Source organism: Thamnophis elegans, chromosome 15, assembly GCF_009769535.1.
Source record: "Thamnophis elegans isolate rThaEle1 chromosome 15, rThaEle1.pri, whole genome shotgun sequence".
Lineage (NCBI taxonomy): Eukaryota > Metazoa > Chordata > Lepidosauria > Squamata > Colubridae > Thamnophis > Thamnophis elegans.
The window spans coordinates 14,646,882-14,663,429 of record NC_045555.1 but is presented as its reverse complement, the minus strand read 5'-3'; the positions used below and the strand labels follow the sequence as shown (position 1 = coordinate 14,663,429).

At 37.7% G+C, this 16,548-nt stretch overlaps 1 protein-coding gene across 8 annotated transcripts; it reads left to right on the top strand.

Moving 5' to 3' along the window:
- The first annotated feature begins 1,828 nt into the window (after positions 1-1,828).
- On the top strand, positions 1,829-16,075 carry HNRNPH3 (heterogeneous nuclear ribonucleoprotein H3). Of its 8 annotated transcripts, none has more exons than XM_032231867.1 (11): positions 1,829-2,006; positions 2,386-2,657; positions 9,171-9,289; positions 9,773-9,911; positions 10,440-10,624; positions 10,964-11,050; positions 11,316-11,431; positions 13,281-13,416; positions 13,523-13,603; positions 13,682-13,771; positions 13,986-14,152. In XM_032231867.1, the coding sequence occupies exons 3-11, from the start codon at positions 9,175-9,177 to the stop codon at positions 14,060-14,062; spliced, it is 1,026 nt and encodes a 341-aa protein (XP_032087758.1). In that variant the 5' UTR covers positions 1,829-2,006; positions 2,386-2,657; positions 9,171-9,174; the 3' UTR covers positions 14,063-14,152. The 8 variants fall into 8 exon arrangements, with proteins under 8 accessions (XP_032087758.1, XP_032087759.1, XP_032087757.1 ...); XM_032231868.1 differs by having other exon boundaries at positions 2,386-2,662; XM_032231866.1 differs by lacking the exon at positions 2,386-2,657 and having other exon boundaries at positions 1,830-2,006; positions 13,986-16,075.
- The last annotated feature ends 473 nt before the right edge of the window (positions 16,076-16,548 follow it).

The following is a 16,548-nucleotide window of genomic DNA, read 5'->3' as shown; positions in this document are numbered from 1 at the left end:
CTGTCAAATGACATTTGGTTGTTTTGGGGTTTTTTGCTGACAATTGGCATTAACATCCATTTTTCAAGAAAAATGGTCCATAGAAAATAATAGGTTCACTTAATGAACATGGATTTACTCAACAAACATAGTGTCCGCTTTGCAACTATGTTGTCTTAACAAGCACTGCAAGAATGGTCATAAAATTGGGTCAGTGATGTGACTCACTTTATGACCATCAGAATTCACAATCATAATGGTTGTATTCCAGAGACTACTTGTACTTTGGAACATTGAATGTAAAAGTGATTTGCACACCAAGTAAGTCCTAATTGTTTAAAGAAAAAGAGGTAATGAAATGACATGGCTTCTGAATGTATGTTATACCATTTCATGATTGATAAATGACATACAGAAAAAACAGAATAGTAAACTTGTCTGATCATATTTTATTAACCCTTTCATACAGCTGATTGTATAATTTTTGTCTTTATTAAAGGTTTAGTTAGAAACCGTAAACATCAAAATATGTACCTTCTCAGAAGATCAAATTGTAAAACCAAGCAATTATTAAAAAGATTATTTTATTTTTTATTGTATTTATATGCTGCCCTTTTCCCCCGAAGGGGACTCAGGGCGGCTCACAATTCAAATCAGGGAAGGGGGTACAGACAAAAAATAAAAATGAAAAACATAACAATGCATAATTTAAAAACACACAACAGTCATACCATTCGAGACGGGGGCAACAGCTCTTTAGCCCCAGGCCTGTCGGAACAGCCAGGTTTTAAGGGCTTTGCGGAAGGCCTGGAGGGTGGTGAGGGTTCGAATCTCCACGGGGAGTTCGTTCCAGAGGGTCGGAGCAGCCACAGAGAAGGCTCTCCTCCGGGTAGTCGCCAGTCTACTATTTATTTAATAAATAAATAAATAAAATAATTAAAAAGATTAGACTAATCATAAAATATACTGAAACCAACAAGAAAAACAAAGCAAATCTGGGATGTTGTTTTGTAACTCTGTATAACGGAGCAAAATAATTCGCCACTAGTAAAAGTTACTTTTATGTCAATATTGATAAATAGGAAAACTCGTTCTAGTTCAAATAATTGATGTGAGAATCAGAATAATATATTAAAGTGCTCAACAAGAACACACGAGGTATATTCTATGACTTTTACCCTGCCCACCGTTTGCCTAAATAGCAGCAAAGAGAAGGAACTTAACCCGGGTCTTGAAAAATAGAAGAATTTGAGTGCAACTCCTTTTTTCAGAAAACTGGCACATCCTTTGTTCAAGAAATCAAAACAGATTTCCAATCACCTCTGTCGGTAGGACACATTGAAAACAACACAAAAGTAGTATCTAAAGAGCTAGTGCCTTACATGCTGGCAACAACAATAATAAAAGATTGGAAGCTGACATTTTCACTCCTAGGTTAGAGTTTCTCAAAACCGTTGCACTTTTAAGAAGTATGGACTTCAACTCCCAGAATTCCCCATGCATCATGGCTAGCTCGAAAATTCTGGGAGTTGAAGTCTACGCATCTTAAAAAGTTGCCGGCTTTTGAGAAACACTGAGCTAATGGAACGTTCTTCTTTGTAACGCGCTTTCTAACGGAACGTTTGCTTGATCACCAAGACAAGCATCTTAACGAGTTGGGACTGTATTCGTATTTCCAACGTTGTGCGGACGCGGGCAACCAACGGAAAATTGCCCCCGACTCTTGGTTACAGACCGTCGCGGTAGGAGCGTTGCGCATGCGTACCCTTCGCCACCTTCCTCGTCGACGGTTTCCTCCTCCCGCGCGGAGCGTCCCCTCGTTCGCCAGCCATTCCGCCGCGCATGCGCCATTCCCGCCGCTAGGCGACGGGAGTCCTCGCGATACGCGCGCCTACGACGCCATCCTGTCTGCCTCAGCTGCGTAGCTTGTTAGTCGGCCGTCGGTTAAGCTCTTCCTTGTTCTTTGTGGGGGAGTTCCGCGCAGCCGTTTGGGCCGATCGCCTGGGGAAGTGGGTGAGGTGTTGCCGGTGAGTGGGTGGCGGGAAGCGATAGGGCCACTTGTCCCGATATGCCGGGAGAAAAAGAGAGCCGAGGTGGGCGGACCCGCCTTCTCGCTCCTGAGAAACGGGCGAACTCCTTCGGGGGTGGGGGGGGGTGGGGGGGGAGGGAGAGGGGGGAGGGGAGAAAGAAAGGGTTAAACGGCGCCGTGCGCACGCGCGCGGGAACATTCGGCAGGGATTTTTTTTTTTTGCTCTTAGCCGCCATTTTTAACTAGCCGGCCACCGCGGGGGTGGGGGTGGCCGCGACGCCTGAGAGATGTGGCGAAGGGCTCCCTCGGCCTACTATAACGGTATCGCAGTGTGTGTTGCTGGCTGCAGCCGCCGCTACATGAAGGGCTCTCTGTAGGGCAAAGGCCGCGCGGAGGAAGGACGAAGACGGCGAAGCGGGTCCCCGGAACGTGACAAAAGAAGCGTGCGCCTCCGCCATTGAGACCCCTCCTCCGCCGAGGACCACCTCCGGCGCTCCTCCTATCCGGAGGGCTCGTGCGCCTGCGCGCTGAGGTCGGCGTAGCGGAAGGCTCAGGACCTTCGCGACCAGCGTTGCGTGTTTGGAAGGCGAAGAGTCGGTTTCTCTTGACAACCTGAAGCATCGCGGCTCCCAAGTTCAGCTCCCCGGAAGTAAGGTGCCTTGGAGTCAGTTGGCACTGGCGAAATGAAAAGAGGCCGTCGGTGGCAGGGGCTTGGTCACAATCCCTCCCATAACGCGGAGGATAAAACGTGAAAAAGGTTTTCACGAAGCCTCAATAAATAGGGCTAATGGGCGGGGATTCGGACAGTTGAGATTGAAAAGTCAGAAGAGCGCAAGGTTAGGGTAGTCTGACGGCTTTGTGTGCTGACCAAGCGACAGGGATTGGTGGGGCCTTAAGCCACCTTGTGTCTTGTTAATCTGGTGTATTTGATTGTAAATGGTCACTCAACGAAGTCATGGGCTGTACTGTTGAGACAAGGAATAAGGAAAAGAATAGTAACCATTACCAATATTACATGGAAGTGCATAGATGGCTGATTTGGTTGAATTTTGAATGGGTTTCAGAAATGGCAGGACTAAAGATACTTCGCTGAGTTCGTTCAGTGAGTTAAGGAAAAGGAATTTGAATGGTCCCCATTTAATCCCATTGGTGGTGTAAGTGAAGAGACACTTTCTTGATTTAGGGCCTCTCACTTAAAAGTATGACTGTTTTAGCAGAGATCTTTGTATGCAGTACATGTAAGCTGGAACCCAACTCAAGGAGAAATACTTGTCTATTGTACTGAACATGACAAGGTCATGCTGTCCATAGCTTTGTATTAACCTGTAGGGATATTTACCAAAAGTATATGCTGCCTCACTCTAGGCAATTTACCATATTCAAATTTATTATTTATTCATCAGGTTTATACAGCCATGCAGTTAGTGTTAAAAATGAAAGTTATAATTATACAAGCCCAAAGCAGAAAAAGAATGTGTAGATGCACCTCAGTACTTCTAAATATATTTCTGCCCTCATGACAAAACCAGAACATCAAGAGGAGAGAAGCTAATCTAATTTCCACTTTAAGTGATTTATTATTTAAAATAATAGCATAATTGATCTAACTAAAATATTAGTGCCTTTACTAGGATAGTTTTAATGCAGTCTGTTAAATAGTAAAGTGCATTTTTCAAAGTAATATTGTTTACATTGATTGCACAATGTCATTTCAGTAAAAGGCACACCACTGAGGCACCTTCTCTGCGTACATGTATGGGAAAGTTTAATTTATTTTCATAATTTCGTATTTATGGTTCTACGGTGCTTTACATGTTTTAATTTGAAGTTCAAAATACTGATCAGTATATCAAGAATTTGACCTTAAGTAGTAGTTTACATAAGATATAAGTTTGACAGTACAGAAAAGCAAGTCTTTGTTTTTTTATAACTACAAGAAGTCTTTACAGGTAATCCTTAGCTTACAAATGCAATTGGCACCAAAATTTTGGTTGTAAGTTCAAGCACCTATGTGACCAGAGCAAAGTTGTTGTTGTTTTACCTTTTTTTATAGTGTCAAGCAAATTACACAGTCAAAAGCCCAAATCCATTCTCCTGAATGGGTAATTTTTTTGCAGGAAACCACAGAAAATGCTGGAAACTGAACAAAAAAGCCAAAAGTTCCAATCATGTGACCACAGGATATTGTAACCAGTCTTAAATGTGAGCCAGTTGCCAAGTGCCTGAAATGTGGTCATTTGATTGTGATGAGATTCTCTAACTGCTCAAAGTGCTTGACAGGCCATATAACACATTTTCCAAAGCTGTTCTTAACAGTTGTTAAATGACCTATCATAAGTTGAGGACTACCTATAAAGTTTGGATGTTTAAAACAATATTAAACATGGGAATAAACTTAATTGAAGAAACTGGAAATTCTTTTGGGGTAAATATATAAAAGATCTTACTAAATTAGTAGATATAAAATAGATCAAAATGGTGGCATAAGTAAAACTAATTATATATACTATTTAAATAACATCTGTAGTGCTCAAACTTGGATGAAATAAATAATTGCAGGAAAAATACAGCATTTACAGAAGTGCTATCCATTGAGTCCATTGTTGCTTACTTCCATGTAAGCGAGCACAGATTTAGTGTAAATGTGGTTTTGACAATATCTGGATGTGTTATAGCCAAAAAAAGTTCAACTCTTGAACAAGAGTTTATATATCTCCAATGACTTTGTGGCTTAGGAAAGAAAAAAGGGAGGGTCAGGATGGGTATATAGATACCTGTGGAACATTACAACTGATGCTGTAACCTGAATATCTATGGATATCTTTGGTCATCAAAACTGAAGTTTCTTGGATGAGAAACGAAACAGTTTTATTCTTCCTCCTCAAGGGGAAAATAGTTCGGTTGCCTTTTGAAAAAGCACTTTTGAGATGTGTGTCTAGAGGTAGTTTTTTTTTTTTTTACTCTGGCCCCCACCATTGGCTTGTTCCCAACAGATTGTTCCAGAGGAATTGCAATCTTCAACAGGAAAACAACTCTTCATTCCACATAAATAGAATTTAACTCTGATGTTCTAATTCTCATTTTTTATATTAAGAAAAATATGAATGAATTAGAAGTGTATTTATTTTAGTGTGTCTAAAATTCATGTGTGTATTGTGGGGGTAGTTTTAAAAAAAGATTTCTTCCAGATTTCTTAAGTAGCTTATTGTGCTAGCCATTTTTATTTCTATTTTGTTCAATATATTTCTAATTAATTTTCTGAAACAATTGGGTTTTTGAACATGTTGTAAATGTACATTGTTAATTAAATACAATAAAGGTATTAGCCCCAAAGAGATTAAACCTATATAGCAGGAAAGAGGGAGTGACTTTCTTTGATGCTGCAGTTCTATATTAATTGTGAAAAATGTCTTAATTGGAGTATGAGACTGTGTGTACAATATATCAATAACTCATGGTTTTATTGAAAAGAACTAGTAAAAACACAGTGAAGGAAAATATCATTATCCCATGCCCAGGACTGGAGTAGAGTGTTCTGCTACCCTCCAGAATGAAACTTCATACTGATTTCAGATTTTCTTAATTGGTTGGTGGAATAGAACAGTTTAATTTGGGTGATTTGAAATAGGGGTTTTTTGTTTGTAGAATAATTACAATTCTTTCAAAGAAGTATGCTTGTTAAATTCTGTATGTAAGATACTTTTTTACCATACAATTCAATTTTTTCAAGTGCTTTTAAATATTTTTCCTTTATTTATTACAGTCTTTTAAAAGAAAGTCTACATCTATGGCTCATGTAAAAAGAATCTAGGTTCCTTATTCTGATAAATAATGGACATGTTTTTATTACAGAAGATACTATATTGAAAACCTACAAAGCTGGTCTAAGAATACAGAATACATTGCATTATCCCAAAGTTCTATTAACGTTCCAGTGAAAGTCTCTTAAGAACTACTAATAATGTGTTCAACCTCCATTTGCAGAGTTAAAGGTTCTATTAATGATAAACCATAGGAAAATAAGGAATGTACTATTATCTTCTACATTATGAACTGGAAACATGTTGATTGTTAAATAATATCAAGCCATAGCTCTACCTAAGATTCTATTCTCTAGTTGGTTTAAAACTATTCTCGCTATTCTTTCCAAGCTTTGTATTGTAATGGAAATGGGAGATGGGTATAAGGAAGAGGAAGTATGCGGGAATCATGTTGCGGTAAAAACACCTATGCTTTCTATAAAAAGTACCTGGGGGGAAAATCTGTTGATTCAGCTGAGATTTGAATTTATTTTTGAGTGTGTAAACTGCCTGGAACAAAGCCCAGCCTAAGAATCACTCTGCATATGTGTTGAAATGTGACTTTTGTTTTTGTTGAGAAGATGCTCACTTTCAGGAAGAGAACATGAGACCAGTCTCTGGAATACTACATGCATCATAATATGCATTTTCACGAGCTCTGCACTACTATGCACTACATAATGACTAATACTTTCAGAAGAGATGGAGATCCACAATTTCCTCCTAGCATTCCCAGTGGCGTTTGCTCCTCCAAGTTTCCCCCTTCTTTGACCATTCCTGGCTGTTCTAAATGGTTCGGCTTATCAAGTTCTTTAGACATAATGTTTTAGAATGCATTTTGCTCTGATGGTGAAGCTTCCATTCATGCTGAACAAATGGAAAACTTTCAACGCTTTATGACACAGTTTTAGTTGAACTTAAAAGATATTGAGGACAAAAATTGGTGCAATTGACTTAGGATGTATGGGCTGCTGGGAGAGACTTGTTAATCATGGCCTCCACAGAGCTTTGGTGAAAAGATAAACCAGGTAATGAGTTTATAAACCAGGGTTTGGTAACTTTTTACTAGCTGTGGCTGTGCCTTGGTGTTGTTTTTTTTTCCAAGGACATGTGCTGTGACAATATAATAAGATTTTTTAGCTTGCTGCCACCTCAGCTTTGGGCATTTTAGGAGAAATTAAACATAGGAGCTGTTTGCAATAAGGTAAGGTAGAGACCATTGTAGGGAGTCTTAAAGAGGCATTTGTAGTAAAGTCTCTGGTAAAAAGTAATTTTTCCATTGTGAACTTTCTAAGTAGTAGAAATGAAAGTAGCACTGTCATCTATTTTGTTCATAAACCATTGCACTAGAGAACAGTAAAACTGATATGGGTGAGATTGGTATCTTTGGATGCTAATTGCTGTCTTCTTAAACATTGTGTTCCATTTATAAAATGGGAACAGACAACTCCAGTCAGAAAGTCTATTAAAAAAATTTCCTAAGAGTTCCCCATTAGAATTTAAAATCTTTCTGGAAGTTTTGGTTGAAATCTGAGAACATTTCTAGAGTCTCCTTTGTTATCTAAAGCTAAACAGTCTCCAACCTTTATAATCTGGAAATACTTGATAATGTGTATGATGGCTTTAGAAGCTATGGCCAGTCATGGAGACTTTAGTTTCAAAATGTAAGCTGGTGAGACTGGCATTCCACTTAAGCTTTAACAGTTACCTCAAAGTAAAAATCAGTGCTTAACTCTAGCATTTTGCTTTCCAGTGTGTTTGGATGGGTGAAATGGATATTTTAAAGAAGTATAAAAATATTGAGATGTGCTGTGGAACTTGATAGATGCAAAGGGAACCCAGGACATAGAACTTTAATGCACTGGTCAAATTTTCCCCTTCTCCAAGAATCTGAGGGATTAACATGAGTAATACAAATGAGGCCCAAAGAATCAGACTTTAGCAGGCTCTACAAAATCTGCCAGGAAGTGAGAGTATTATGAACTACATGTACTACTATCTTTTGCTTCTTTCTTATTGTCGTTACGTCTTATGCTTTGTATTGCTGTGAGATACTTTTTCCACAAGAAAATTCACTTCACTGGCAATCTTTATGAAATGTTTTTAGTATGTGTACCATATCCATTTTTGTGAAATCCCCCTGCCTAAATGTGTGTGCTGAGAATATCATTTTCTTTCTGATATCTCTAGCCCACCTTAGCAAGATCTAAAGCACAAACTATTCTGAGCAGAATATTTTTCCCATTATAATTTTTCTTTTAACGTTTCTTTTAACCTACTGTTTCCTGCAGTTGTAGGTGGAGCTTTAACTCAAAGTAAATCGTTCTACCCCACCAACCAACATTTCATAAATAAAATTGTAAAGACAGTATTTGTAGATATTTTATTCTGGGAATTGCAGTCCAAAATATTTGGAGGGACTACTTTGGGTAAAATTAAAGTGGAAGGATGCTAGTCTAATTGTAGTGGAAGAAATGTCTGCAGGTATGTGAATTGTATTTTGAATTTGCTAGCTATTGTATCATTAAATGTACTTCCTGGTTCTCTCAACTTGTGCAGTTTTTACATTGTATGTACACACTATGCATAGACATACTCCCATACAGACTACTATTACTTTACATTTGCACCTTAAAATTTCAATGATTTTTTTAAAAAAAAAACCATGAACCTTGCTTTCCTATTTTGCTGGTGTTTTATGTTGCTGGGATAATGCAGCCTCTTGTGCACACACCCAAATTCATTTCCCTCCCGCTGTTAGCTTAATGTTCTCTCTTCCCTGTCACCCTCTGCCCCCAGAATTAGTTGTTTGACTGTCTTTCCATTTATTTAATTGTGAGCTTCTAGTCCTGAGCCCTGTAGGACTGCTGCCTTGGCCCTTGTAGCTGGCATTGGAATGAACACCCATGAGATTTGTTTGCAGGTTGAGAAGCATGCATTTATTTCATATGTATTTTTAGGAAACAATTTGCTGGGGCTTCGCTGGCCTGCAGTAGTATGAATTTAAAAAGAGTGCCCTTTGCAGTGATTGAATGTGTATTGGGCAAATGTGAAAGGGAGGAAGTAAGTATTCAGTAGTAGAATTTGTCTTCATAGATTAGATGCCTATCAGTCGAGGTCTTGAGAATAGCTATGTGGCAGGTTGCATGAGCAGGTCATGCTAGTTCCGTATGAGTTCAAGACAATGGCAGTTGTAAATTATCACAGCATTATACTCTGAGCAGTTGTTGCATTTTTTTAAAAAAAGTTCAAGATGTTTCTAATGTATACAGTCCTGCTTAGGAAGGGGTGGGGGGGTGAATCGTCATTCTCAAATGCTAAATTTGCTGTTTATGTTTTTTATGGTGTTTGATTTTAAACAGCAAAATGGACTGGGCTGGGAAACATAATGGTCCAAATGATTCATCTAGTGATGGAACAGTACGATTGCGTGGTCTGCCATTTGGCTGCAGCAAGGAGGAGATCGTTCAGTTCTTTCAAGGTAGCTCTAGTGTTAATGTCAAGTGACTTTCAGTGTTTCTATGTCTGCAAGATTGATATTTGAAACAGCTTAAAATTTTATTAGTATTCTTGGGGGAGGGGGAATCAGTCTTTAAAATTTAGATTACTAATGTTGGTATGCTTTGTTAAAAACTCTGCTAAAAAGTAAAGAGTTTGCATTGGCAGGATAAAAATTTACACATTTAGATAGCCTATTAGGAGTCAGAATTTGGAGTATGTACTTATGACATCATGCAGTATAGGTGGGTTCTTTGTGATGTAGCTGTTGCTGTGTAATCTGAACAAAAGAGACAGTAATACAATGTCTAAATGAAAACTCTTTAGCCTGTGTATTTGGGTTGGGGGGAAGCTAAGCTATTTTCTTGCATTTGTGTAGATTTGCTTTAAGTATTTTCTACAGATGGGAATGTTTCAGACTTTAACACTCTTCCCCTTGATGGGGTTATTTGTCCTTGGGTTAAAGGGTTGGAAATCGTGCCAAATGGGATAACATTGACGCTGGACTACCAGGGGAGAAGCACAGGGGAGGCCTTCGTGCAGTTTGCTTCAAAGGAGATAGCAGAAAAAGCTCTGGGGAAACACAAGGAAAGAATAGGGCACAGGTGGGGATGGAGAGTTTGGGATGGTAAATATTTTGTGGGGGTTGGGGGTCAGAATTGCTTTTGGGGGGGCTGGGGTGCATAAATCAACTGGCTATTTTTTTAAAAAGAAAAACACCCTAAGTAACTGGGAGTAAAATAGATGTGGTGGGAGGGGGATTGATAATACTACGTAGCTTGCTAAAATTGGGCTAGTTATGTATGTTTGTATGTTTTTTGTGGAGGGTGTTCTACAATAGCCAGATTTTTTTGAAAGAACTTTTTACTGGGGCAGGGGGGAGTGTGGTTCAGAGATTTGCTGTATTTAATTTGCAGTTAGAATTTTTAGTCAGTAAAGTAAATCACAGAACTGCTTGATTTTGCATTTAATATTTTAAATCCTAAAAGTGACACTGGAAAAAAAAGTGTTCACATGCCTTCAGTGCTATATCTAAGATTTTAAAAAATTTAAATGTGCAGTTTTTGTATTTCTTTCCAATGTTATATATCTGTATTCTTACATTTGTACATTGTAAATCTTTTTTTACTCAGATATATTGAAATCTTCAAAAGTAGTAGGAGTGAAATCCGAGGATTCTATGATCCACCCCGAAGAATGATGGGACAGCGACCCGGACCATATGATAGACCAATGGGAGGAAGAGGGGGTTATTATGGAGCTGGGCGTGGAAGTATGTATGACAGAATCCATCGAGGAGGTGGTGGATATGACGGTGGTATGTGTATCTAATGACCACAGGCTCTTGTCATTTTCATGTTCCTGACATTTTGTCAAGAAATACAGAAATGACAGTAATTATAATACATACCAAGTCTGAAACCTGGCTATATTTCACTTTGTTTATACCAGCCATATGACTTGAGATTGAAAAGATATGGAGAGGCATTTGAAAAGAGATTTTAAACATGAATGAAACTTGGTTTGTGTGTCTTGAGCCTGTTAATGTCTACATAGAAATGTTTGTATTTCATATCAGATCAGTTTGGTTCTAAGCTTACATCCTTTTTGGTGTTTAAAGACTCTTCACAGTCTGTCCCCCTCTTAAATCTCACAGGATATGGTGGCTTTGATGAGTATGGTGGCTATAACAATTATGCCTATGGAAATGATGGCTATGATGACAGAATGAGAGATGGGAGAGGTAAGAAAAAATGTTACCATGTTGTTCAGCTGTCTATTATTGTAGATTCGGCTAGGGCTAGGGATATTGCTTTGATGTTTTCAATATCCTGTTTATAAACAGTTTGGTACAAGAAATGGTATGTAGTGTCGCTAGTTCTATTGTTAGGACAGGAATTGATTGGCTTGCCTACACTACTGCAATTGTACTTTACTTTTTTAGAGGAGGCAGCACATATCCTCAGTCAAGAGTCAGTTATGCTTTCATGGACCTGTTTTGCTTTTAGGAATGGGAGGCCATGGCTATGGCGGAGCAGGAGATGCAAGTTCAGGTTTCCAGGGTGGTCATTTTGTTCACATGAGAGGTTTGCCTTTTCGAGCCACTGAAAATGATATTGCTAATGTAAGTATTGTTGAAAATATTTCTAGCTGAAACAAGCGTGGGTTTTTTTTTGGGGGGGGGGGGGTCCAAAGAGATGAAAAGTTTCACATCTGGAATCAGATGTAACTGTTTTAAAGAATCAAGAAGTTCCAGAGTAACCTTCCCCTTTTCTTTCCCTTTCTTCTGAGAATTTTAAAAACTAATTAAGGTTATTAAATATGTGTGTGTTACTTTTAGTAATTGAATGACTAGTGGTATTTGAAAGTAACTGAAGTGCACATTTCATGTTAAAATTCCCCTTGGGGTGGAGAGATTTTACATAATTAAGCAGAAGGAGAAAAAAATGCAAAACAAAAAGAAACCCCAGTATTTGGTTTATATCCCCATCTTTTCTTCTCTGACAAAAGTATTCAGAAAGGTTTGTAAATCTGATAATCAAAATTTTAAACAGCTGTTTTTATAATTAAAATGATACACGTATAAATTACAAATACTTTAGTCAAAATTAGAGAATTTCTAATAGCAAATATAAGAACTTATAATTACTGTCACTATTATTCAATTTCTTGTAACCAACATGCTATCTATATCTATTAGTTTGAAACTTGGTGTTGCTTTCATTAGTCAGTTAATGTGGTTCCACCACAAAACCGCAGTAGAATAAAGCGCGCTCGACGAAAGCGCGTACGTGACATCATCACAGCGCGACGAAAACAGCACGCTGTGAGCGGTAAACTTAAAATTAACACGAAAACCTTACCCTAACCCCCCCAAACCTAACCCTAAACCTAACCCTAAGACTAACCCTAAACCTAACCCTTAACCTAACGCTAAACCTAACGCTAACCCTAAACCTAACGCTAACCCTAAACCTAACCCTTACCTTTATGTGAATTGGCTTGCTTTAATTTTATTTTAATTTAATTTATTTTTAATTTTATTTGTTGGCTGCTGATGACGTCAGGTACGCGCTTTAATCGGGCGCGCTTTAGTGGACCGCGGTTTTGATGGGTCACGAGTTAATGTAATATAGAAATGTAGCTATTCTCTAAGTATTGTGATTCTTCTGTGCTAATGAAGTTGTATTTTTCTTGCTAATGGGGCTGGAAATATTCAAATGAAGGCAGGCTTATAAAAAGAATGTAACATAAATCAGTATTTAGTGGCTTAGTGGGAAGGATGCTAAATAGTAGCAACAGCACAATAGATAGGTAAATCAGGGAGAAGACTGGGAGGGGACCTGCTAATTGTAGCCAGTATACCGATAGGACGCAAGTTGCTAAAAAGAAGAATATTTTGATTTGAAAATAACTGCAGGTTAATGAAAAATGTAAATATTATTGGCATCATACTAACCAAATGAGTTAGTATGAACTATTCTGGGCCTACAGTGTTAATAGAAGAGAAAGCAAAGCAGAAACCAAAACACTGACTTGTCCGTAAGAATTTGTGCTCCAAATACTTAATCTATATCAGCTCAGTTACTTCTACTTGATATTTCAACGTCATTCCAATGCATGGTTTAGAGAGATACGACCCAAAGCAGTAGCACATTTTTTACATTTTTCTGTACACAAAAAGCAACTAGGGGAATAATTGCCTATGCTGTTGCATATTAAAGAAGTTATATGTTTTATTAAACTGTCATGTACTCTAATCAATACTTTCCTAGTCAGTTTGTTTTAATTTATTGGCTATCCAACTCGAAGGGATTTAATAATCATATCTAATGGATCTGAAGTATCAAGATTTGTACTGTAAAACGCATATGCATGGTAGAAGTGTGATTTATTTTACACAACTATGTGAATCTTGGACATGACAGACTTAAAATAAATTTGAGGAGTTTTAACTTACTGCTTTCTTTTAGTTTTTCTCACCACTGACTCCTATAAGGGTTCATATTGACATTGGAGCAGATGGAAGAGCAACTGGAGAGGCTGATGTGGAATTTATGACACATGAAGATGCAGTGGCTGCCATGTCTAAAGATAAAAACCATATGCGTAAGTTACAGTAAATATGTCTGAAGTTTTGTACATTTTTCCTTGATTTTGTACAGGTAATTGTAACACTTGCATTTATGGGAGTAAGCTTTTTATTCTTTTAAAGAGCATCGATACATCGAGCTATTCCTCAATTCAACTGCTGGAGGCGGTTCTGGAATGGGTGGCTATGGTAGAGATGCCATGGGTAGGTTTAATTTCAGATTTTTAATTCGATTTCAGTCTACAGGATTTCTAGAGACTAATGGTAGCTGCTCTTTTCCAGAGCAAGGTGGCTATGGTTCCGTTGGAAGAATGGGAATGGGCAGCAGTTACACTGGAGGATATGGTACTCCTGATGGATTGGGTGGCTATGGTAAGGTTTTGTTCTGTTTCATATCAAGATAATTGGTTTTAATTTCCACGAATACTTTGTATTGCATGAAGAACTAAGAATGCAGTGTAGCTTCCATGCTTAGAAGGCATGAGTGGTATCATAAGGGTGGTAAGAGTTCTTTCATTCGTATAGGTGGATATAAAGTTTAAACGATATTAACTACAGGAATAAAAGTGTTGCGGTTATTTTGTAGGTCGTGGCAGCGGAAATAGTGGTGGATATTACGGGCAAGGCAACATGGGAGGAGGTGGCTGGCGTGGAATGTATTGAAGAGTGTCATTGTGTCTCCAAAGCGTGTTGGAAAGAAACAGTACTTGGTCTACTAGGCTTTCTTACAAAACTTAAAAATTTCTTTTGTATTGAAAACTTTATAATGACTGAAGGAATGTGTTTTCCCATTATTTGGTAAGCATCAGATTGTGATGGGGAAATCTGTTTTCTGTAGGTTTTATTTGTTGCATACTCTGACTTTAAATAAATTTTTTATATTCAAACCACTGATGTTAATAGTTTTTATACTAGCTCCTCCTGAAGATAGTTGCGTACCCTAGGATTTTGTTTAAGAAATTTGGTTCATTACAAGCAGTTGTACTGGAAGATTATATTATTGATTCTACATCTATGAAATGAAATGAAATAACCATCAGGTGTATGTTACATTTGTTGAGGTTTGGAAGAAAGCAAGTGTTAAGTATTAATAAATTGTTTGTCAATGAAAACTTAATTCAATGAAAACTAATGGAAGAATGTCTGAAAATAGTGCGGGACATGAAGACCATGAGTTAAAATTCTAGAACGACCTAAGGCACAACGGCTACACATGCCATCTGAATAACGTGTAGATCAGAAATTTCATATTATTTAAAATATATTGATAGAAAACATGGTCTGAATCTTCACTTTGTTTTCTTGACAATTAAAGTTTGAAATAAGTTATTAATAGATACTATATGAGAAAGATATGAGAGTAAAGCAGAAATCCATGGACTATGGTAGCATTGATAGAGAAGTAACTGTTACAGTTCTTAAAAATAAAACAATTGACTTGAGAATGCCAGTTCTATTGCTGAAGATACCAATGTAAGGATTGTGTGGCCAATCTTGACAACCATCATTATTTCCACCTAAAAGTCTGGTGGCTTACATAAGTAGTCCTTTTGCTTTGCATTTTTAACATGTAAGATTGTTTGGATGAAATATTGTTTAGCCACATAAGCATTTTCTATGTTTTGAAGAAAAGGTACTAATGTTCACGGATATTTTTTTGTTTTAATTGCTTGTCCTCCAGATTCTTCTGAATAATTTGTCAAATGTGAAAAACTGAAAGTTTGTTGCCTGTTTTTGCTAGTAATGTTATGTATGTAATAAATGTCTTGTGGGAGATAGCAAAATAGATTTCATTCTAGGACATGTGTTGTGTCAATTTATCTAATTGAAGGGCAAACAATGCAAATCTTAAATCTTTTCTACTTTGTACAAAATTTTGTATAGAGAAACACTTTTTAAGGTTTATACTAAAAATGGAAGTAATTTAGATTCTTGAGGGCTTTTTTGGTTGAGCATATTTGCATCAAGGCTTGATGCTCAATATTGTAGAGAGTTAAGTATGAGAATTTCATGGGTCATAGAAAAATAGAAATGATACAAATTTATATCCAATACTATGATTCCAAAGCTAAAAATGTTAATTTGTAGATATGTTTTATTCTCCGTAAAGTTTGTACAGACAGCAGCCTCGTATCATAATAGCCATATTTGATTCTGAAGATATGCTTTCCTGTTTGCAACTCTTAGATCCTAAACAGTTTTACAGAATAAATGAAATAGGAAAAGCAAAGATGAGATCCATGATTTCAGTGTGCTTTACTCAATGCACTGTCTTCCAAGAAGAGTATTTGGAAGAAAATAATTTTAATATTTTAAAATTAATATTAATTTCAGGGAGGCAATATATTGAAGTACTGTAGTCCTTAAACAGTAAAGCATTCTTACAGTATTAACATCACGAGTTTTATCATAAAAATTAAATTATGCCTTTTTTCCTCTATAGCAGGGCTGTCAAACTTCTTACGCCATCATGTGATATATTAGGACTTTTTTCCTCTTTGCTATAAACTGGGCATGGGTGTGGCCAGCTCATGACATGTCTGGACCGTGAGTTTGACAGCCCACTCTATAGTGTTGAATCAAAAGGTGGGTTAAAACAGCTTTGCTTGAATAAAGTGAGTAAATAGGACCCTTAATGAGGAGCCTGCCTTAGTAATAGGTTCTAGTGTTGAACACTCAAGTGTTAGAAAAAAAATCCTAATACTCAAAGTGGTATCTGCCTCTGAATTACCATATTTTTGAATTATAAGATGCACCACAGTATAAAATGCACCAAGATTTTGAAGAGATAAATTTAAAAAAAAGGGTTTTCGCCTTCCCCGGCCTCCAGGAGCACAGTGCAGACCTCCCAAACCCTCTGCATGCCCCATTTTTTGTGAAAAATGGGGCATGCAGCAAGTTCAGGAGGCCTGCAAAGTGCTCCTGGCGAAGACAGAAACACAATGCATGGAGGGTTTGGGAGGCGAAAAGGGGTCTTTTTTTTCCACAAAAATGCGCCTGTTTTTCACAAAAAAAATGTGCAGAGGTTTGGGAGGCCTGTAGAGTGCTCCATGGGGCTTGGGAGGACAAAAATACCCCCGTTTTTGTGAAAAATGGGTTTGTTTTTGCCCTCCCCTGCCCCCAGTACAGGCCTCCCAAACCTTCAGCGT